Source organism: Podarcis pityusensis, assembly GCF_964106645.2.
Source record: "Podarcis pityusensis genome assembly, chromosome: 12".
In the NCBI taxonomy this organism is placed as follows: domain Eukaryota; kingdom Metazoa; phylum Chordata; class Lepidosauria; order Squamata; family Lacertidae; genus Podarcis; species Podarcis pityusensis.
Genome location: NC_138037.1, coordinates 21,833,693 through 21,857,576, shown reverse-complemented (window position 1 = coordinate 21,857,576; position 23,884 = coordinate 21,833,693). Strand labels below are relative to the sequence as shown.

At 44.7% G+C, this 23,884-nt stretch overlaps 1 protein-coding gene and 1 long non-coding RNA gene across 4 annotated transcripts in view; one reads left to right on the top strand and one right to left on the bottom strand.

The window, feature by feature from the left end:
• Positions 1-4,837: 4,837 nt before the first annotated feature.
• LOC308459323 lies at positions 4,838-18,636 on the top strand. 2 transcript variants are annotated; one of them, XR_013978002.1, is made up of 3 exons: positions 4,838-5,433; positions 11,607-11,899; positions 15,876-18,636. It is a non-coding gene; the product is annotated as an uncharacterized lncRNA (long non-coding RNA). The 2 variants fall into 2 exon arrangements; XR_013978003.1 differs by lacking the exon at positions 4,838-5,433 and having other exon boundaries at positions 10,681-11,899.
• PRTFDC1 (phosphoribosyl transferase domain containing 1) overlaps positions 16,104-23,884 on the bottom strand; it is a 56,881-nt gene continuing 49,100 nt past the window's right edge. The window contains exons 6-9 of one of the 2 annotated variants that reach the window (XM_080974519.1): positions 23,679-23,761; positions 22,782-22,828; positions 21,741-21,817; positions 16,104-16,305 (exon numbers count right to left, since the gene is read on the bottom strand). In XM_080974519.1, coding sequence (XP_080830645.1) covers positions 16,249-16,305; positions 21,741-21,817; positions 22,782-22,828; positions 23,679-23,761 — 264 coding nt within the window. In that variant the 3' untranslated portion in view covers positions 16,104-16,248. Of the gene's footprint in view, positions 16,306-18,057; positions 21,277-21,740; positions 21,818-22,781; positions 22,829-23,678; positions 23,762-23,884 lie in introns of those variants that run through there. The other variant, XM_080974518.1, reaches the window with a different exon arrangement.

The following is a 23,884-nucleotide window of genomic DNA, read 5'->3' as shown; positions in this document are numbered from 1 at the left end:
ATTCTCTTGGGGGTGATCTGTAGAGGGTCACATGTTCAGGAGGGGCAGGGGTTGGAGCAGATGGTAGGAGGGGCCAGAACCACCCCACATGCTTTCTCTTTTAATAACACACACCATCCAACCATTTATTCAGACATACACAAGCAGGCACCCATTCATCTAATTGTTCTCCCCTTTCTCACATACCCTCATCCTTCCATTCACACATGCACATGCCTGCATATCATTGATCCCTCATGTGCACACACAAACACACACACATTTTGCCTCCTCCTCTTCGCTCTCTCGTTCCCCCCCCCTTCTCTCATTCTGCCCCCAGCCACATTGGCACAACTCAAAAGCAGGAAAGCACATTACGTCCACAAGCAACTGGCTGATTTGTCATAGGAAGTTTGCTTCATTTTCTTAGCAGTTTCAGTCAGTCTCTTGTAGATATACTGGTGAAATTATGATAGGAAGTACCTTTAACTAGTGATATACCCAGCCAGTTGCAGAGCTACAATTCTCAGAGTTGCCTGGGAAACAGAATTGACTGCTAAATCACTCTGATAATTGTTGCTTTTTGGAAGGAAACAGGTGTCTCCCAAGAAATTTTCAACGCACTTAACATATGTCAGTTTCCAGAATTTTTTGGAGGAAGATGTCACTATTTAAAGTGCTATTATACTGCTTTCAATGTAGGGCTGCCATACACCCAGGTTTCCCCAGGAGTTGGCAAAATGCCCAGGAAAACCTGAACGTATGGCAACCAGGGCAATTTTTATGGTGCAAACATGGCCTTTGCATCCGGTCCTACTTCTTCTTTGTACCATCCCTGAACCAGGGGCAGTTTTGATTGCTGGCTGTTTTTTTGTTTTTTTGTTTTAAAAAATTTTATTCAAAGTTATAACAAAACATATTTTCCAAAAACATATCCTTATTCCCCCCCCCCCATTTTTCCTCCCCCCCTCTCGATCGCTGGCTGTTTTGATTCCTTTCTGTTGTCTCCCCACATGCACACATGGGTGAGAAAGAGCTTTACCCCAAATTGAAAGAAGAGGGCCTCTTTTCCATAAAAGTGGCTCAGCTTATCTTTGTGAACAGCTTCTTCCAGGCAAGTGAAAGGACAAGGAAAATGGAGACCCAGGCTGGGCTGAAGGGTAGCAAGCCTTCCTCCTCACTCCTTACTGAACCCTCTCATTTATCTTAGCCACCCAACTTCTCCTGCCATCCAGGCTGCTGCCAAGACAATGCAACCAGGGCCACCATATTCTTCCCTGTTTCTGGGTCATAGTGGCCTGTGATCAAGGACAGCAATGCTTTTAATTATGCAATGGAGATAATTGCAGCCGCCACACTAATTCTCTTGGGATTCTGTGCCTGTCTAATACCATCGGATGCAGGAGGTTTGAAAAGGCAAAATGGGGATGAACAAGATGGGGAACCAAAGGATCTTTCCATCTTTGCGAAAACACGAAGACCCTTGGCAGGGGCCCAGGGGGTGAAGAAACGCATTATCATCCCCTATTGACCAAATATGATTCGGTATTCCAGAAAGCCAAATGGCCTCCTACTCGCTCTTGCTTGCCAAAGTCTACAACTGCCTACACTTTTCTTATTAAAGGCGCTTGTTTCCTATGGCAACGCCTTGCAATTACTTCTTGTGAATATGAATCCACACTTGCAAGGCAGGGTGCTGGCATTTGAGGTCAGTGTTAAATTGAGCATTTGCTTCTACCAGGAAAGAGCGCACTACCAATGCATGCACCCTACCCCTTATCCTGGCTCAGTGACCAGGGCCAGCATCAGAGGTCAGCATCACTGGGCACCTGCCAAGGCCCATGTTCCCGTAAGGGGCCCAGGGCCAATACCTGGAGCTCCTCCTCTTCCTCACTGTCATTTCCTGTTCACGGCTTCAGCCTAAACAAGTGAGCAGTGTCAAAAGTGGAGAGGGGGCCATTTTCCTCCAATTGCCTTGTTCGTTCCCAGAACGCAGGTGGTGCTGTGGTCTAAACCACTGAGCCTTGGGCTTGCCGATTGGAAAGTTGGTGGTTCGAATCCCCACAAGTAGATAAATAGGTACCACTCCAGTGGGAAGGTAAACGGCGTTTCTGTGCGCTGCTTTGGTTTCTCCAGAAGCAGCTTAGTCATGCTGTCTGCAGACAAACGTCGGCTCCCTCAGCCAGTAAAGCGAGATGAGCACTGCAACCCCAGAATTGCTCGCAACTGGACTTAACTGTCAGAGGTCCTTTACCTTTTTACCTCCCCTCGGGCAGCTGTGAGAAATGTGCTCAAGGAGAAGGCAAGTGAATTGGCTGTTGTGATAACAGCGAGAAAAAGCAGAGTTCGGTAAGGACAGTTTGCCCCAGAGCCCCACAGAAACAAGAAGCAGCATTGTCACGTTGTGCGGATTTCACCTAGTATCTCCTTCTACTGCTTCTGCTTCTTCCAGGGCGCTTTGATTCTTCTAAAAGTGTCACAAGGGCACTCTCACGTTACAATCACAGTACAGTGGTACCTCGGGTTACATACGCTTCAGGTTACATACGCTTCAGGTTACAGACTCTGCTAACCCAGAAATATTACCTCGGGTTAAGAACTTTGCTTCAGGATGAGAACAGAAATCGTGCAGTGGAGGCGCAGCGGCAGCAGGAGGCCCCATTAGCTAAAGTGGTGCTTCAGGTTAAGAACAGACCTCCAGAACGAATTAAGTTCTTAACCTCAGGTACCACTGTATATGCCACTTCCATTTTGTCTTCTTAAGGGGATTTTTCTTTAAAGGGACATGACAGAAGTGTACAGTGGCACCTTGGTTCTCAAAATTCATCCATTCTGGAAGTCCGTTCCAAAACCAAAGTGTTCCAAAACCAAGGCACGCCTTCCCATCAAAAGTAATGCAAAATGGATTCATCTTTTCCAGACTTTTAAAAACAACCCCTAAAACAGCAATTTAACACGAACTTTACTATCTAACGAGGCCATTGATCCATAAAATGAAAGTAATAAACAATGTACTGCAGTCACACAATAAGTAGCTGAACTGGGTTCCACACAGTCATTAAAAGAGCCGCAAAAACAAAAACGCAAAATAAACAGCAAACACAGATAGACCTCAGCGTAACACTCAAAACGGAAGTGTGGCACTCAAATCGGAAGTGTAACATTCAAAACGGATCATGTTCAGCTTCTGAAAAAAGTTTGCAAACCAGAACACTTCCTTCCAGGTTTGCAGTGTTTGGGTTCCAAGTTGTTTGAGTACCAAGGCATTTGAGAATCAAGGTACCACTGCATGGTACAAGATACATATACGTAATGCTTGAAGCCGGGGTAACTCAATGAAGCTGAATGGTGGACGATTCAGACATAAGGAAGTACAGTGCTACCTCTGGATGCTAACAGGATCTGTTCCGGAGCCCCGTTCGCATCCTGAAATGAACGCAACCCACGTCTGCACATGCGCGGGTCACGATTTGCATTTCCGCACATGTGCGTGACATCATTTTGAGCGTCTGCACATGTGCGAGCGGCGAAACCCGGAAGAAATGCGCTCCATTACTTCCGGGTCGCCGTGGAGTGCAACCTGAAAATATTCATCCCGAAGCATATTTAACCCAAGGTATGACTGTACTGAGTCTTGCATGTCTACTTGTGTTGTAATGAACATTATATGATAAGCTGACATACGGTAAATACTGAGTCATTCCTTTGTTGAGGTTAATTAGCAACATAGACATTGTGCCAATTAATGCATACTTGATATTCCTACTCAGTTTCACCTTCATTAACAAATGGCAAGGGACGCTTTGTACATTCACCGTTGCTCCACATTGAGATGGAGGTTGATTTAAACCCTCCCCCCAAATAGTATGTATGGTATTTCTCTCCCACCCTTAATAATATTTATCCCAGAGCAGGGATTATACACTTATGTACACCGTTCGGCTTCTCATTACTCGGTGACATAATCATCAGGCTTGGCTCACAAGTGCATATTCACACTTTTTTCTTCTTCTTAACTGATTATCCTACACTTGATGATTCATAATTGAATGTGTGAGCCGACGTCCTTGAAAAGCACCGTCTGAGGTGTTATGAAAGTCGATTATTTATTCAGTGCTCAGTTCATGCCACCCCACACAAATACATATATTACTTGATTGCTTGCAGAACAATCTTATGGCTGGCGATGTGCGGGCACAGAGCTCCGCCTCTGGTCTGCTGGCAATTGCTCTGCAGCACTAAGCCCAGTGGTGGAGCTTCATGCTGGCATGCGTCCTGGGGGCAGGGCACCCAGCGCAGGTGGGGGAAGCAGCTGTGATGGAACCCTGCAGGGATCATGCTGCCGGGGGCGGGGCGCTCCCCCATACTCCTCTTCCTCCGCCGGTGACTAAGCCACCTAGAATTCAGGAAGGGAAGCTGGAGGAACTATCTCCTTCCTTGTTCTCTCCCATTAGAGCCAATGGGAGAAGACTACAAACACCAGGTTTTATCCTGACATAGATCTTCATTTACTGTATTTTTCGCTCTATAAGACACACCAGACCACAAGACGCACCTAGTTTTTGGAGGAGGAAAACAAGAAAAAAAATATTCTGAATCTCAGAAGCCAGAACAGCAAGAGGGATCACTGCGCAGTGAAAGCAGCAATCCCTCTTGCTGTTCTGGCTTCTGGGATAGCTTCGCAGCCTGCATTCGCTCCATAAGACACACACACATTTCCCCTTACTTTTTAGGAGGGAAAAAGTGAGTCTTATAGAGCAAAAAATACGGTATTTATAAAAGTACTTCTGTGCCACTATAATGGCAGTGAACAATGTGCAAAGTTAAATACATGAACTCAGTTGTGTATGTGAGCCTACGGAAATGTGCTGCCTGTGTTGTGTTTGCTCTGTAATGAGTCTTACATGCAAATGTTGAAACTCGGTAGCACAGTAGTGTGTTGCGACTCGAGAATCACACGTGTGCATGAACCAGTCCATTTAATCAGCTGGGGAAGCACATCAGATGTACTTCAGAATCAAAGCAGCACATTTTCCAGACACCCTTGCTGCGGAGCGACACAGAAAGTTGTTTCTAAAAATGCTTCTGAGATGTCACTTGGAAACAGGTTGCAGTTGGGGAACATTTGCTGTCCCGGCCAACTCCTTGCATTTAAGCAGAATCACTGATGAGATACAGCTGCAGGGTGGAGGCCTTTTTAGACGCTCCAGATTCGATTGCCAAATATAATGAAAGAAGGATGACTTCCAGCTGATTGTTGATTTTAATGCGACAGAGGTTTTGCAATGTGAATATTTCAGAGGCCTTGAAACTGGACTGCGGGAGCACCAAAAGCAGAACAGAGGCCGCTAGGAAGGAACAACTTGAGGCAAAACTTCAGGAGGAGGGTAGGGGTGTAACAAACCATAGACTGCAAAATGCTGACATGAAGATGAACAGCACAGGTATGGACATGTGAGCAGCAGAAGGATAAGGTGGGAGAGGAAGAGAAGAAAGACCAAGTTTACTTTAAATCTGGCTTCTAAAATGGCACATTCTGAATCGGCTTCACTGGATCAGGCAGCTTTCTTTGTGTATCACAAATAGGAAAAGCCAAATCTGTCAACTTTGGTTTCTCTTAGCTTCTCATTTTTCCAAATTTAAATTCACTTCTTATATTCCCACCTTTTCGATATTTGTCTTTTTAAAAGTCCTTTGAGAATTCATCACCATCTGAGTGAGAATTTCTTTCTTTCTCTCTCTCTCTCTCCCTCTCTCTCTCTCTCTCTCTCTCTCTCTCTCAAATTTATCCTAATACACACATTTTTGCAAAGCAATTTCCCCCAATAAAATGCATTTTTGTATGTTATTCCACTAATAAATGCATTTTTATGCACACCTGAATATGTGTTTTTGTACCTTTTTTTTTGCTGGAGAACTGGATTGCAAAGTTTGGGGAAGGGCAAATTCTGAAGGATGGCTTTGTTTTGGTTCGGATATTGCTTCAGAAAGTGCATATTAGCTACATTTGTCTTAAAATGAGAATTGAACCAATTTTTCAAAGTAAAAGCTAAGGTTTTCAGGAAGCTGAATTACATGGTCAAACCATGTTGCATCCAACATAACATTCGTACATAGGAAAATGCTATATACTAAGTCAGACCACTGGTCCATGTAGCTCAGCACTTGTCTGCTTTGGCTTGCCCAGCTCTTCAAGGTTTCAGGCAAGGTTCTCTCCTGGTCTCACCTGGAGATGCTGGGGATTGACCCTAGGACCTTCTGCATTCAAATTCAAGTGTTACTTGAATTTACACTGTGCCCTTCCTCCCAAAGGAGATCAGAGCAACAACCAACCAAGTAGTAAAAGTAATGCTTGTTGTTGTTTAGTTGTTTAGTCATTTAGTTGTGTCTGACTCTTCGTGACCCCATGGACCAGAGCATGCCAGGCACTCCTGTCTTCCACTGCCTCCTGCAGTTTCGTCAAATTCAAATGTTTCGAGAACATTGTCCAACCATCTCGCCTCTGTCGTCCCCTTCTCCTTGTGCCCTCCATCTTTCCCAACATCAGGGTCTTTTCCAGTGAGTCATTTCTTCTCATGAGGTGGCCAAAGTATTGGAGCCTCAGCTTCACGATCTGTCCTTCCAGTGAGCACTCAGGGCTGATTTCCTTAAGAATGGATAGGTTTGATCTTCTTGCAGTCCATGGGACTCTCAAGAGTCTCCTCCAGCACCATAATTCAAAAGCATCAATTCTTTGGCGATCAGCCTTCTTTATGGTCCAGCTCTAACTTCCATACATCACTACTGGGAAAACCATAGCTTTAACTTTACAGATTTTTGTCGACAAGGTGATGTCTCTGCTTTTTAAGATGCTGTCTAGGTTTGTCAATGCTTTTCTCCCAAGAAGCAGGCGTCTTTTAATTTCGTGTCTGCTGTCACCATCTGCAGTGATCATGGAGCCCAAGAAGGCAAAATCTCTCACTGCCTCCATTTCTTCCCCTTCTATTTGCCAGTATGTGATGGACCCAGTGGCCATGATCTTAGTTATTTTGATGTTGAGCTTCAGACCATATTTGCACTCTCCTCTAACACTGAAAAACAGGAACATCTAAAAACTAGAAGAGCAGATCTGATGAACAATTCAAAAACATTTTTTTGCTTTAGGGTGGACACTACTTTGACAGTGTCCAAAGCAGTTTCTCCCTTTAAAAAATAGAAGCTCTTTCTGCAAGGAAGGCAGCATTCAGGCCAGAGTGCCAAGATAAGGTAAACCAATACCACACAAGGAACAGAAGGCAGTTGCTGCTGACTGCCAGCTTGAGTCTTGCTGAAGGAAACAGACAAAACATAAAGTGCTCCTATTATTCCTTTTCATTCCTTCGCTTCTTCCACAATCTGATCCTAGCTTAGTAAATGAGGCCCTGCGCACCTGGCATGGTGGTCAGATAACGGCTTCCCTTTCCACATATTAAATCTAGGTTGGCGAAACATGCGCACCCAAACAACTCAAGACCAGCTTTAATCCATATTTTCAGATCCGGGTTTGGTGCCTGATTGCAAACCATGGTTTATCAATCTAGATATCATGACAAACTGTGGTTGGCCTTTGCAGATCATGATTAGGCATTATGATGGAACTGGCCCTATGTCAGAGACAACAAACAGCACCTAATGTTGCACTGTGTATCCTGACATTTTATTATGGGGCAATGTGCACATACATATGCATCACTTGACTGTGGAAAACACTGTTGACTTGTATATGCCACTGACTGAAGTGCTGCTGGGATCTGCAGTTGAATCTTACTTCAATATTGCTTGCTCTTATCTGTTCCAGCATTTGCCGCATGAGGCAGTCACCTCACTCTGCCTAACAGTAGGGCCATTCTTGGGGATGATGATCCCTTATCCCATTGCTACCTCCTTTGCCATAATTCCCTTTGTAGTCTGTCACTCAAGGCACACCTCAGCCAGGCTCTAATACTGTATTAATGGGTCATGGTAGAGTAATAATAATAATTTAATAATAATTTACTATTTATACCCCACCCATCTGGCTGGGTTTCCCCAGCCACTCTGGGCGGCCAAGTTAAGCATTGTCTCCAGTTATTATCGGTTAGAGCGAGGACTCCACGCTTTAGCTTGTTATTATGGCTACGTTCACTTTCTAATACAGTTGTAGGTTAACCTATTTGAGGATAAATGGCCTCTTCTTCTGAGCCTACAAAAATGAGTAACCCTGCCTTATATTAAAGAAGAACTTAACAGATACCAAAAATGAGCAGAGCTGGAAGAAAAACATCTGGGAGGGGGTGGTTGAGGACAAACGCACAGGGTAAAGTGGCAGGCAGAGGGAGGATTCGACTTCCCACATGCCTTGTACTTGCTGCTGCTTATTTTACATTATCCAGCAACCATTTTTCAGGTGATTCATGCTTCCTCACATTTAGAAGCCCGGCCCTGCAGTTCTCCTATGTTGTTGGGCCCTAAGATGACATTTTCACTCGATGCTGTATGCTGTGCCATGAATGTTCCAGAAGCTTTTTATCACAGAACAGCAGCTTCATTAAAACCCTAGTCTTGCTGGTTTCTTTCTTCTCAATGCTAGGCAGCCAAATCTTATATAATATATCACACAAACTTTCACTATGGCATGACTGCCTCATAGCTGTCCTAAACTAAGCAAGAGGGGCGATTTCCTAATTCATTTATTTTCTGGCACTTGACGATTGCAATTTTGGGGGAGGTGTCATGGGTGTCTAGGAAGGTCCCAGCTCCTTCCTTCTTCTAATTCCAGACTCACCTGCTGGGCTCCACGGCGTGCTTTGAAAACACCAGACAATCTCCTGATTTCTGGAGCAGGTTTGCATTTATTTCAACTGAGGCTGCTATCAATCAGCGTGAAGCAGAAGACCCTATTGCAGAACACACAATACTGGGGCTTGATCAGTAAGCATCATATTAGCATTTCAACCTGTCCCTCGAGGGATGAGCACTTTTGCAGCTGCAGGTTTGGCAGCCCGTTCTCAACTGGCCCTTGAATGAGGCATATTATTTCATTTCAGAATAAAGGAAATTGCGACTGAAAGGAGGTTTTACATCATCAAGCAGTCGAGCTCGCATGCTCCCTGCTCGCTCCCCCGCCATGACCTCCCCAGGTCCAATCACTTCAAAACTGCCCTCCACTTTCTTAATTCTCCCATTCTTTGTCTCATCCAGTTGAAATGACTCGGGCTATGGATCCCCCACCATTTCCCTCGGGAAATTAGTTCACAGTCTAGTAGTCCTCACTGTCAGGATTTTTTCTTTCTTTCTTCCAGATATTTGGCCTCCCAACACATTTTTCCTTTGTCCATATTCAGCTCATTATTTCTGCTGAATCCTCCTGGTACTGTATCCTCGACCATTCCTGTCTCTCTCCTTTATAGCTCCTCCATTCACTTGCTCTTCATAAAAACCTGCCAGCTTTGGTGTTTATTTATCATTCTTACCATTTACGTGAAGAACTGACATGGGGGACAGACATATAGGATAGCTGGGTCCTTTGTCTGGAAAGATTTCCTAGTCTGGGCCACTGATGGGAAAGGGGAAATCTTACGATTGTTCAGTCATTAAATCCAGGCCCACTTAAATGGGCAAATGTCATCCCTTGCCACCTCCAGAGTGATTATAGAGGATTTCTGGGCAGCTGTCCCACTATTTGAGCCCTCCCCTGTAGTTGCTTCCTGAGTACTCCCGCAATTGGATGCTGTTTCCTGTACCTTTCACCTAGGCCCCATCTGCACTATAAATCTAAAGCATCATCATACCACTTTTAAACAGTCACGGCTTTCCCTAAATAATCCTGGGAGTTTATTAAGGGTGCTGAGAGTTGCTAAGAGCCTCCCCCCCCCAAAAAAAAACCCCCTCTCAGAACCACAATTACCAGAGTTCCCTAGAAAGAGGTATTAATTGTTACATCACTCTGGAAATTGTAACTCTGTGAGGGGGACCCCTCACAACACGCAGGACTCTGAACAGACTACAGTTCCCGGTATTCTTTGCAGGGAAGCCATGACTGTTTCAAGTGGTGTGATGCTGATTTAAACATATAAAAGTGTGTAGATGGAGCCTTGGGTGAAGAAATCTTCCACATGTGTTTTAATCAGTTTATAAATATCAATCAAATTATAAATGTCAGTATAGGAGGAAGATAAAAGATGTTGCAGAGCCCTGTCAGATTTCACATGCCCTTGCCGACAGAAAGCGATGGCTTGTTTGTGTGAATTTGAACAGGTCAGAATCTTGGCATCTGAGGCAGAGCTTTCATTATCCTCTCAGGCTCCGTAACAGACGTTCTTTGCTGGCCATCAGCTATAGACTGATCAGAGGTGCAAATGCCAAGGTTGATTCTATTCGGGAAGGGATGGTAGTAGAATGGATCTGAAACATGTGAGAGCACAGAGGACAGAAGGGGCTCAGCCAGAGATTGTGAAAGCACCATGGGTTATTTCCCTCGCCTTCCATTCCCCTGTCACTGTGCCACTATGTGTCATGTACATAATCTTCTATAAATTGCCCCCAGATGCCTTCATAATCCCCCAGCCAATCTCTGGGTTTAAAGACCATCCTTTCACTATTGTGAAACTCTTTCATTTCTTCAATCCACATTTGGTTTATTTTCCCTTCTAGATAGAAGTATCCCAGCAGTTCCCAGTTTACACGTTCCACAATTTTCACGTGGCACACCCATATAATATGAAAGGGGGAGGGGGAGGGTGCATTTTCTGGGATAACTTTTTAACTTCCTATCTCTTTACTGAAAATCAGAGAAAGAAGTATATGTTAAAGGGAACTCACAGTACTGTATATACTCATTCCAACCTCAAATTTACCATATGTACCACCTTTCTTCAAAAAGGATTAGACCAGGGACGGGGAACCAGTGACCACTGGTCAGGATGATGGGAGTTGGAGACCAACAATATCAGGCTGCCTTTCCCTGAATTAGCTGGTTTTCTATCAACCTGGTGGACTCTTAGATGGCAGATTATGGACAGCTGTGGCCATGAACTTTCCCCCCTCCTTCCTGAAGTAGAGGAAGAATGGATTCACAGCATAGGCTGTGCCTTGGACCAGGTGCATTATCAGTGCTTCCTCGATATTTTGCATGGGCATGGGCTTTTCTAATCTAACCTGGAATGCTACATTCATAAAATAGTTAATTTCTACTTGCAGAAGGGAAAATGTTTATTATGTGCTCATGACACATAAAGTGGGGGATAGTTGTATGAAGACCCAAGAGTCCCTGCATTTCTCAAAAGTTGATTGTAGAGTCATCATGTTACTGTGGAACCCGAGATACAAAATAGTTAGTGAGCTTCCCAAGGGCTGTGCAGGAGCTGCCTTATGTATTTAGAGTTCGCTATAGGAGGTGTGAAATCCCAGACACTTCAGATGGTGCTGTGAAGCTACATCAGAATATAGGGGTTCATAATTGGAGAGTACATGCAGGTCCTGATATCTACCTGCTTGTTATGTGAAAATTCACTTATCCAAACAAAGAATTATGCCCAAACCTCACTATACATTCTACAGGTATCTGAACAGCCTGCGTTTCACTCACCTCCTTAATTTTTGTTTGTGCGTGCTTCACTGGTTGGCGGCAGCCATTTGGGGGCAGAAACCAGGCAAGGAGGGAGGAAGCAAGATCAGAAGAATCAGAGAGCAGGAGAGATTGGACAAATCACAGAGCAGGAGACATCAGACAAATCAGGTTTTTCCTTTGTCTCTCCTTGGCTAGTTGGTTGTCACTGTTTCAGGAAAAAACCATTGAAAAAGTGGGGTGATAAATCAGAAAAATCCCGGATTGAAAATGTCCCCATAGAAATCAATTAAAATCCGAGACTCTTTATGTGAACGCTTGCCTGACGAACAATTTCCAGGGAACACATTGTGTTTGGTAAGCGGGACCCCTAGCGTGTTCCATTTTTACTTTGTGCTTGTTCTTTGATCTTGCTGTAAACCACCATGAAATCAATTTGGATGAAAGATAGCGTATAAATACTAAGCAGACTAATATTGTTCGTGCTCAAAGAGGCCTTAATTCAGCTGCCTTTACCCTCTTGCCTACTCATGTGGCATGCCAGCCTCGATGGCTGCCAATTTCTCTGGTAACAGCTTGCAAGGTTTAGAGAGAGTACCTTGCAGATGGCACTGCGCAAGGATCCTAGAGTGGCTCGTTTTCCAGAGCGGCTTTCATTTGCCCAGTATGGCAATTGTCACCAAGAAAAAGCTGCTCCAGACCAACACTGTTTTGGAGACATATTTGCAATCAGTGCCTTTTTAGTGATAGATTAGCATATGTTCTTGCGGCTTTAAATCAACAAAGAAAGAGAATCCTTGCAGTAGTGGCCCTGAAGTTGAAAGTGCGTCTGTGATCGTCCCACACTATAGTTCTCCTAGGTCTGCTTGTTCTCCTATCTGGAAAGAATGCATTTTCTAGGAAACCCTTCTCTCCGACACTGCTGCTGCCACCCCCACTGTCACGGTCCAGTTCACGGGCAATCAAAGTCCTGGCAGGGGACGTCAGGACCGGGGGCAAGATGGCCGGGTGGGAGCAGGAACAGGGGTCCAGAAGCCAGGAGTCAGGAAGCCAAGAGTCCGAGGGTCAGAGAGCTGGGAGTCAAGAAGCCAAGGGTCCGAGGGTCAGGAAGCAAGGAGTCACGAAATCAAGGGTCCGAGGATCAAGAAGCTGGGAGTCAAGAAGCCGAGGTTCAAGGATCAGGAAGCAAGAAGCCAAACGCAGCAAGGCAGGAAGCATGTTGCTATAGCAAAGAGCCGAAGGGAAATGCTGACCTTATATCCCTTCCCAGCTCTTGCCGCCAGGTGCTGCGAGTTACCAATTGGCCTCACCTGTGAGGCCGTGCCTTGCCTCTTCAGAACAGACTTAGGAAGGCCCCAGTCCTGCAAAGTCCTATTGGCCACAGGGCCTGGCTCCTGCACGCACACCTGACACCCACCCCTGGGGACAGGTCCATAGGCAGCTGCCTTATTCTGAGTCAGACCATTGTCCCAGATATCTCAGTATAGTTTTCACTGACTGGCAGCAGCTTTCCAGGGTTTCAGGCAGGGGACAGTCCTGGCCCTACCTGGAGATATCAGGTTTTGAACCTGGGACATCCTGCGTAACACTGAGCTATGGTTACAAGGCAACATCTTTGGGACAAACTTTGCCCGGAGTTTTTTGGCCATGAAACTCCCTGCCAGAAAGAGTGACTTCACCTTGCCTCAGGACAAGGTTGGAGAGCCGCCATGGGAGTCTCGGCAGTGCCAGAGAGTGAACTCATTGAATATTTCTGCATCTCTCTGGAGAGAGGCAGCTTGGGCTATTTTGCGGCAGCAGCTCCACAAATGTACCCAGACTTCCTTCTCCCTTTCTGTGCAGGAAACATGTTCTTACTTCTGGTTCCGTTTACACAAATAGAAGTAAACACCCACCAATTTGAGACTTTGGCTTGTCTCCTTTTTGGATGTGGAGCCAGGTGTCTGCTATATTAGGACTGGGCTAATATTCCGTGCTTGGGTGTCCCAAGTGGACTCTGCTTAGGTCAAGCCACCATTTCCTCTCATGTCAAGAACGCACTGGGCTACTGGATCAAGACATGTGCTTCATGCTGGTAGCATGGCTCATCTGCGTGTCCAATAGCCAGGGAAGGCTTTCCAACTGAAGGCTCTATTTCATAGCAGATCTGTTGTCTCAGCTTTGGGAACAAAGCATTTGGGCACGCTGGTGGGTACAAAGAGTTCCTTGCTTTGCGCTCAGCATGCCAGCAAGCCTTTCCACTCTGATCAAGCTGGACACAAACCAGAAGCCTCTTTTAAAATAATGAAAATTAAATTTCCATCTGCTTTCTCTGCTTCTTTCAGTCTGTAAAGAGAGCTGATAACTGTGTAAGGGTGGATCCACACTAACCATTCGAAAGCACACTCAATGCACATTTAAAGCACATGGTGACTACCTGGGAATGTACCCCCCCCCTCACAAAGCTAAATCTACCAGCACTCTTAACAAACTACAGTTCCCACAGAGTCCAGGGAAAGGCTGTAGCTCAGTGGCAAAGCATCTGCTTGGCGTGCAGAAGGTTCCAATTTTCAATCCTGGCATCTCGAAGGAGGGCAGGGAGAGAACCCCGTCTGGAATCCTGGACATCCTTGGCCTATCAGTGTAGACCAGCGGTTCTCAACCTGTGGGTCCCCAGATGTTGTTGGACTACAACTCCCATCATCCCTGAGCTCTGGCCTTGCTAGCTAGGGGTGATGGGAGCTGTGGTTCAACAACATCTGGGGACCCACAGGTTGAGAAAGCCTGGTGTAGACAGTACTGTGCTGGATGAATCCAATCACCTGACTCAATATAAGGCAGCTTCCTATGTTCACTGGATTCTTTGGGGAAAGTTGTGTGCTTTTAAGTGTGTGGTGCAGATGTCAGGGAAGATAACTTCGCAGGGAGGGACTAACAGCCACCAGCCCTGCTCCAGTTTATCGCCCTCCTATGCTGCCATTACCAGTAAGGGTTGTCTGCTCATCAGACTCCAAGGCATCCTCCTCTTAGACCAATCTCCTCCTCCTAAATGATTGCCCCTTTTTTATTCTTATAACAACTCTGGGTTAGATAGTTAGATACTGACTGGTCCAAGGTCACTGAGGCTGCTTTTATGCTAGAGCCCTTTGGGGAACATAAGAACCTAGGAAGCCCCGATGAATCAGAGCAAAGGCCTATCAAGCATCCTGCTCTGACAGATGTCAACTAGATGTCTATCAGAATCTCACAGGCATGGTATGAGTGCAACAGCACTCTCCCATTCGTGAGCCCCACAACCGGCATTCAGAGGCATCCTTGCTCTGACACTGGATGCAACATATAGCCATGACTCGCAGCCATTGGTAGTCATCTCCATGGATTTGTCTATCCCCATTTTAAAGCCTTATTATTATTATTATTATTATTATTGCTACTATTATTATTAATGCTGGCTATAGTAATTTCTGCTGCTGCTATTAATGTTCTTGTTGATAATAACGATGGTAATAATAATAATAATTAAAAAAAAATTGCATGTTACTGTTTGCACACTAAAGAAAAATGATGTAATTTCCCCAGAGTACCTCGCAATGGTCTAATAACAACAGTGGCTTGAAGTCAGAGTTTGATCTTCTTCACACATGCCGTATGTGCCCTTCTGCCCTGTTATTCGCACAGTGGGAACTGGTACAGGAGTGTTTGTGCATTGGGGTGGGGAGGCTCCTTCCAAGACTCCAATTGGTGGTACTTTCCTTCGGCTGCAAACACCCCCACACTAGGATGCAACAGCCGAGGAGGAGGCGGAATCAGGAAAGGAAACAGCATAGCCAAAGGGAAGTGCTTCCATTTGCCAAGTTTCTCATTCATGTTCTTCCTTCTGTAGGGCACCTGCCATCATGGAGTTCCCTACTCTGCCTTCTGAGCCTTCTGAGCTGCAGCAGACCGATGAATAAGGTTCACTAGCAGAGCAATCCTGTGGTTGGGTTGCAGTTCCTGGCTGCGATGGGGATGCAGGCAAAAGGCACAGGAACAGAAACATTACACCGTGCCAATGTAGTGATAACAGTGGCACTGACAGCAGGCTGTGCAGGCCAAATGCCTATGTTAGGCAGCGTTGATGGGATGGAGAGGAGCAGAACTTAATTGCTTTTGCCATGCATGTTTTCATCATGCATGCTGTCTGGGTTGGCAACATGCATGTACACGCTGTGTTGTGCATCTCTCAGCATTGCGGACACGAATCACCAGTGTGTATTTATGCAAGACTTGCGGTGCCTATATGTTCTTACTGCGAAAGCTGCATGTATCATATTGTGCTTGCAGTTATTTATTTATTGACTATTTCTCTTTTTAGAGCACCCTTCACCCCGGAAGATTCCATCATGTGCATGATTTGCATGCAAGCCCTATATGTTGAGGAGCATGTTATCATCGTTTATGAAAGATACCAAAGAAGTAGTTTTTTTATCAGAATTGCAGGGCAGAATCATGGGGAAAGGGTACTTGGGACACAACATACAACAATAGATCTGGACTGCTTTGTAGATTGAAGCTTCCCATTAAAAATATAGCCCTTAAACTGGTTATAGATATAGCTGTTTTGGATAGTGTTTGTTTTGTCACCATCAGTCATTTTCTCCCAGATAGCTTTGGGATCCAGCCAACTGAAGGATGAATGAGTTGAATTAATTGTCGAAAGGGAGCACTCCAAAATGCTGATGTCACTTTCACAGATGCAACAATCCTGCTTTTATCTTTGGGGGCAGGGTGTGGAAGGATGTCAGCTATTAGAGAGCAAGAGAGGGAAATCAGAGAAAACTGGATGGCTGCAAAAAACAGAGAAACATGTTGTCCATGACGGTTTATAAAGAACATCCTCTCGCCTTATATAATCTGCCAGATGTTGTTAAATTGATTGGAAGAATAAACACCCTCCGACTAGTTCATGAGTCAAGAGATGCGACCATGATTGAAAAAGATCACTTGGCTCTGATGATGACAGCATTTGGTAGGTCACCGGATACAAGGGACTCAAAGATTTCACGGGGACTAGGAATAAAATGTATAAACAGTTGTGATCTCCCCCACTTCACTTTATTTATTTCCCCCCATATTTTCTAAAACAACCATTAAAATAATTGTGTGCAGTACATCAGACTAAAATGCAAGATGAAAATAAAAAATATATGGTATATACAAAGCAAAGATAGATTCCTGAATCAGTATTATCTGTACCATTCATCCAGTTGCTTGGCCCAGAGTCTGTGTCAGAGCTAGGTCATCACCCCTAAAACCCCACATGGTTTAGGACCTGAAATACCTCTTAGGTCACCTTCTCCTGCATCAATTTGGCTAGTCCACTGAGATCACCACCCTGTGGTCTTTCTCAGGATGCCTGGTGTCGGGTGATAAGAAGAGAAACTTTTCAGCGTTAGCGCCTTGCTTTTGAAATGCCCTCCCTAAGGAGGTTTGCCTCGTACCCTCATTGCTATCATTTAGCTGCCAAGCAGAAACATTACTTTTCTCAGGCTTTTAAGAACCAATAATGCAAATGTGGGTTTTTGTGTGTGTGTGTGTTAAAATAAATTTGAATTATTTTTAAAGCCTGAGAGTTTCTGAATGGTGGAGAAACTGCCACCCTGTGAGGCGAGTAGCATTTCTTCTTTTTCCTGCTGCAGTCAGGTTTTCAAAAGTATGTCCCTCCCATTAACCGCAACAGGGGGGAAAATTAGCTATGCCAGCTCCAGGGATGGTGTAGCTCTTGCAGTTGGTCAGGGGAACAATGCGTAGATTTCTGTGAGTCATCGCCTTCCCCAACGTGCCCTTGGAACACACCATTTCAGGTTCCATCATGGGCCGTGTTTCTACCTGCAGAACAGCAGTGGAGCTTGCTGCCACCACACCAGGGCATTCCTGACATTCCTCCTTCGCACAGAGATCTCCCTCTGCTCATTCATGGAGGAGGTGGCTATCCATGCTTACTAGCTATGATGGTTATCCTCTGCCTCCACAGTTGGAGGCAGGAATGCTTCTTGAATACCAGTTGCAGGAAGCCCAAGAGGGGAGAGGGCTCTTGTGTTTATGTCCTAGTTGCAGGTTTCCCATAGGCATCTGGGTATCTGTGAGAACAGGAAACTGGACTTGCCGGACCATTGGCCTGAACTTGCATGCTCCTCCTATGTGAGGGAGATCTGTAGGATTCAATGAACCCAATGCCACCCTTCCAGGGAGTTTAGGATTGCTCTCTTAGGCCAGGCATCCCCAAACTCGGCCCTCCAGTTGTTTTGGGACTACAATTCCCATCATCCCTGACCACTGGTCCTGTTAGCTAGGGATGATGGGAGTTGTAGTCCCGAAACAGCTGGCAGGCCAAGTTTGGGGATGCCTGTCTTAGACAGATAGCTGAGTGGAAATTGTTTTCTCTCACAAAGGAAACTTGCAGAAAAATCTATCCTCAACCTCCTCCCACCCATCTGTATATGCATAAACATGGGGCAATGAAAGCAATTAATTACACAATGGTGGAAATCCCATAGTTACTTCAGTTCATTTTATTCAGCTAGGAAAAATGTACAGGCCACAGCAGAGGTACACAGGAAATGTTTACATTGGTTTCCCCCAAAGCACTTGTGTACATTGTAAAGTCTTCTGTGGGGTGTGCAAATCTGTGCTGAAGAAGAGGTGATGGGAAGTCGAAAGCAATCTCTAATATAGCAAAGCGCCCTTACTGTTTATTAGTGTAAAGGAAACTGCATTCTAACAACAATAGGCCCCATGCTGTTCTGAACAAAGCTGCTTGCATTCGATTTTTATATTTTTGCACTGGCTTCCTTTAGGAAGTTATTGAGAGCAGTTTGTATATAGCACATAATGGTCTTCTTCCAATGAGTGCAACAGGTAAATGAGAAAAATATATTTTGCAGATGATGGCAAAGGAAACGGGAAACCTCAAAAGCCCGGAAAGCTGAAGATGCTTTTAATATGGATTTGAGTTTTGCGACATGAAATATTTCCTATCTTCAGAAAAGACTGTTTCCCCACCCCTGTATCAACACCCCCATACTCATATTCATAGATAGGTTAATTGCTTGTGAAAAAAACAGGATCATTAAGAGGGGAAAAAACATTTGAAAAAGAATATATGCCGTCTAAGCAACCCTTTGTACATGATTAGTTTCGGTTATGGAAATGTGCACTCATAGAGGGTCTTGGGGTCTTGGTTTTTTTGTCTAATCTATGACTTTCCTATGTTGTACACAAAGGATGCCGTTTGGGAACCCAAGCTTGGCTGCTATTGTTTGGTTCCAATTAAAATTCAGTGTATTAAACACAGTTGAGTACATCCATGCATTCATGACACACCATCATCTCCCCTTGAAAGGTCAAATCAAAAGTGTCTCGCAAAGATTCATTAACATTCAATGTTATTATACTGGAGCTCCATATGATTTTGGATGAATGGGTAACAAAGGCTCATCAGAAACACACCCATAAATACATTTACTGAAACCGACCCACTGGGGACTTTATAGATTCACATACCTTGGTGACTCTGCAGTGTGGGACTAGATATGAATTAAAACCAGTTACCTTCCTAGGAAACATATTCCTAGGAAATACAAATGGCTTAAAGCATGCTTACTCAAAAAAATAAGTCCTTCCATGCGCAATGAAATTTACCCCCTAGCAAGTTGTGCTTAGGACTGTAGCCCTAAAACAATGAATCACATATGAGTGACTCTACACAACTCAATCCTCATTTCAGACATTGTGACATATCGGTATATTGCGATGTTTCGCTGGCGATATATCATGATGTTGAAAACCAGATATCACCCTAGCTCTAGTCACTGGGTGACATAGGGGCAGTCTATATTGTTCAGCCTAGTCTACCTCACAGGGTCACTGTGAGGATTAATGGGAGTAGAGGAAAACCATTTACACTAGTTCCTACCCCACGGGCAGCACCAGCTTTGGGGATGTCAACTGATCAGGAATCTATCACACCGTTAACATAATGTATATTTGATGTTTCTTGAATGTGATTCTCACAGCATGATTCAAGAATCTTGTTATCCCGCAAAACAGAACCTTACTGACAACAAAACTCAAGATACAGGAAATGAGCCAAGCTACCTTTTATAGGTTTGCCCAGGGCAACTGCGTGTAGCCATGATGAACAGACGGATTAATTTAGAGCACAATTATTACCGGTATATAGTCTGCACTTTTGCGTGCCACTGTAAGCCTCCTGAAAGCCAGTGTGGCATAGTGGTTAGAGTGTTTTCCTAGGACCTAGGAGATCAAGGTTCAAATCCCCACTCAGCCTCTAAGTTCATTGGGTGAGTCTGAGGCCAGTACATTTCCCTCAGCCTAAGCTACTTCACAAGGTTCTTGTGAGGATAATGGGGAACATTTTCCAGCCTACTAGGGGCCTTATTCCCTTTTTGGGGAACCTTCCAAGGGCCACATCCTTGTGATGGGTGGAGCCAGAAGCCAAACTGAACGGAGCAACAAATGTGCATTTTACTTCTGTAGAACAGACTAGTTCTTTATGCATACTCACACTCCCCCCTTATTTTCCATCCAGGCAAACATGAAGCATTATCAGAGTTCAAGGGCACATTCCAGGCAGGCGAAAACACTTGGGTGCAAAAGCACATTTGCAAAGCTAAGCAGGGTCAGGCATGGCTCCAAACTGGATGGGAGACCGCGTGTTGAGATTCCTGTGTCGCATGGGGTTGGACTAGATGACCCTCAGGGTACCTTCCAAGTCTATAATTCTATGATTCTAAGAGCTAGTGAGGGGGGGTGAACTGCGGAAAGAGAGTGTGGCTTGCAGAAAGTCACAAGGAGCCAACAAAGGTGTCTGGGGCTACGTCTGGTCCCAGGGCCTGCAGTTCCCCCCCTCTGATGTACACTGAGCTTCTTCAAGAAAACTTTAAAAGAAGGGCTCAGAAGAAGGCACAGATAGGTTACTGGAGAGAACTGGAAGCAACAAGATGCACCACTGGGAGGCACAAAGCTACGGATCCTTGCAGAATGGCTTTGTGACTAGTGCAGCTGCCCTCACTATGTTCACAAAGAAGATTGGAGCAAGGTAAGGGATAAGCAAGCCAACAAATACCGTATTTTTTGCTCTATAAGACTCACTTTTTCCCTCCTAAAAAGTAAGGGGAAATGTGTGTATGTCTTATGGAGCGAATGCAGGCTGCGGAGCTATCACAGAAGCCAGAACAGCAAGAGGGATTGCTGCTTTCACTGCGCAGTGATCCCTCTTGCTGTTCTGGCTTCTGAGATTCAGAATATTTATTTTCTTGTTTTCCTCCTCCAAAAACTAGGTGCGTCTTGTGGTCTGGTGCGTCTTATAGAGCGAAAAATACGGTAAATGCCGTCTCACTTACTATCTCATAGTAACTAATTATAGTCATAACTAATTATAATGAATTAACTAATTAGTTGCTAGCTTATAACACTAAATTATATGTATATATAAAAAGATCATGACTTCTCGGTCTTTGCCTTGTCCAAGTTCTGCTACAAAGGAGATGAGGGTGGCTGACTGCAGCAAAGTCTCTTTTCCCCCCTTAGAAAGAAGGGGCCACTTTTTAGTCCAGGCTGAATGGGACGGATGTCAGTTCAATTGTTCTTCAGGAGATGCTTCAAGGGGACTGTCAGTTTTCCAGTTCAGGCCAGCCAGTTATTCCTTAGACTCTGTATTTGGCTTTGCCATGGTTATTGATAACACATATGTGCTGAAACGAAAAGTTTTAACATCACAACCCACAAAGTCAACCAACAGCGTTTATGGAGGAGCCACATTCTGCACTCTGATCGCTCCAGTGTGCTGTGTCGAGTGACAGAAATAAATCACATTCTCCCACTGACAGAAATAACGCTGCAAGTATGAGTGCTGGAAAAGGTGTTTATCTTACGTAATGGATATTTCCATTCTCCTCAGAGCTGCGTGGAGAGCAGAGCATGAGCTCAAGGCTTCCCGCAGCTAAACTATGGTTTAGCATTATTTGTGAAGCGAACTATTGTACATGAAGGCAGGCAGGATAAGGATTAAAAAGCACCATGCGCTGCAGAAGTAGGGTACAAATTTTTACTGTTAGCCACAGAAGAGGAAACCCAGTTCTAGATTGGCTGGGTTCGAAAGTCATAGTTTATAAAAGTGTTGTTTTTTTTCAGGAGGCAAAGAGTGGGAGACACTTACATTTAGATCTCTGAAGTACTCATTGTAGTCTAAAGCATAGCCCACCACAAATAAATTTGGAATTTCAAATCCATAATCTGGGAGAGAGAGAGGAAAAAAATGGCAAAATGTCTGTATTGTTAAAAATACAAACCCTGACACTTCCTTTATGTAATAGTTCACTGACCTGGAAATTGTATACAAGAGCCAAATCTCAGTGACTGTGAGTCTGGGGCTCTGAGATGGGAACACTTTACTGAAGCTGAAGCGGAGCTGTCTAGATGTACCCAATTAGGCTATATAAAGGACCACAATTCTGTCTAAAAGGAATCCTGTTAGCTAATATTGAGGGGGAAAAGAAATATAGAGCTTGCTAACTACAGCTCTTACCCAAACAGAGATGTGTCCCCAGGGAAGTTAACTCCCAAATGATTTTTATGACAGCCTCCAAGGAACAATCTGCAGTTGTCTGCAGCTGGGATACAGCTGGACAACGTAGGACTTTGAAGCCACAGTGTGTTGTATCTTGGCCAACAGACATGCTAAGGGCATTTTTTAAAAATTAGATTTATATACTGCCCTTCATTATAAGATCTCAGATCTCAGAATAAAATGCAGGGTGTTGCAAGGAACACCTGCTGGGCAACTTTTAAACTTATCTGAAACTGGTGTTAAAGTGCCACAATTTAACCCCAAACACTCTTGGAAACAGAAGTGTTGTGAAGTTTTCTTTCTCAGCAGAGTTGCAAGGTCAAGCTTGTGATTCTTGACAGTGGCACAACTCTGAAATCGGTTTTAAAAGGTGGTCATTTCCCATGCCGTCTTTCATACATGTCTATAATGAAATAGGGACAGTGGAGGGGAAGCTGTCCCCCCCCCCAATTGATGGTTCTGATCAAGGTGGCACTTCCATTGTTTAGACGCTATTCCTAGCATCACTTTTGAACAACACCCCAAGGACCAGGTGTGTTACGTCTTGCCTATTTAATGAAAACAGGACAATGGAACATTTTAGCTACTTCATAATCAGGAAGCAAAGAAAATCCACAGGAGAGCACTTACAGTCCGGTCTGTATCCATTAGGCTGAGATGTTCTTTTCACCAGCAAACTATCATTAAATAAATAACAAAAATGTGTTTTTTTTATTGTAAACATTTTAAAAAGCTGGGTTTGTTCACATAACTCCTGAACATTTTGGCTTGGTTAGATGTATTCTTCTGTCCCCGTCTCTCATTTCCTTAAAGCCTGTACAACTTGCAACCCGCTAAGCCTGGTGCCCCTCTAAATGTTGTTGGACACCAACTCCCAACAGCCTTAGTCAGCCTTGGCCAATGGATGATGGGAGTTGTAGTCTAACAACATCTGGAGGGCACCATGTCCTAACATTAAGCTGAACCACAGCCCAACAGCCATATATTATGGCCTCCCAGGTCAGATAATTGTCCATCAAGCTCAATATTATCCACTATTTTGATTATGGTCCTTGCTCGAGAACCAACCCCATTCCCTGTTTTGACACTCCAAAGACAGGTAGCAAAAACAAGAGATACATTGAGCCTCTGATGGGTAACCATGCATGGCTGGTGAGGTCTGTTTAGCTTGGCAAACTCCCCACCTCACCCCAATTTCAGCAGAAGAGTAAATGAGTGCACTTCCCCTCCATCGGAGATGTCTGAAGACTCATCAAGGGCAAACCCAAAAGGATTTCCTTTCTCTTTCCCTTAGCAGCTGAGTCAGCTGCCTCTGCCATCCTCCCACAGAGAAAGAGACAAGCTTCTGAGCAGTGGCCTGCACAGTAGCCTCTACATGTTGTTGGACTACCATTCCCATCATTCCCGACCATTGGCTGTGCTGGCTGTGGCTGATGGGACTAGTAGTCCAAAACATCTGGAGGGCATCACACTATCAAAGGCTGCTCCACCCATTGAGATGTGGTCCCTCCCAAATACTACACTTACCTTGCCACCTTGACCATCTTGGGTTTGCATTTTTCAATTTTGCTGAGGAGAGCTCTCATCGTTCTTCCGGTTCCAATGATATCCTTTGGAAAGCATAGAAGCATAGAGCTGTAGAGTTGGAAGGGACCCCCGAGAGTCATCTAGTCTAACCCCCTGCAAATGAAGGAATCCTGCCCACAGCCCCTGAGTGGGCTCCAACCACCATC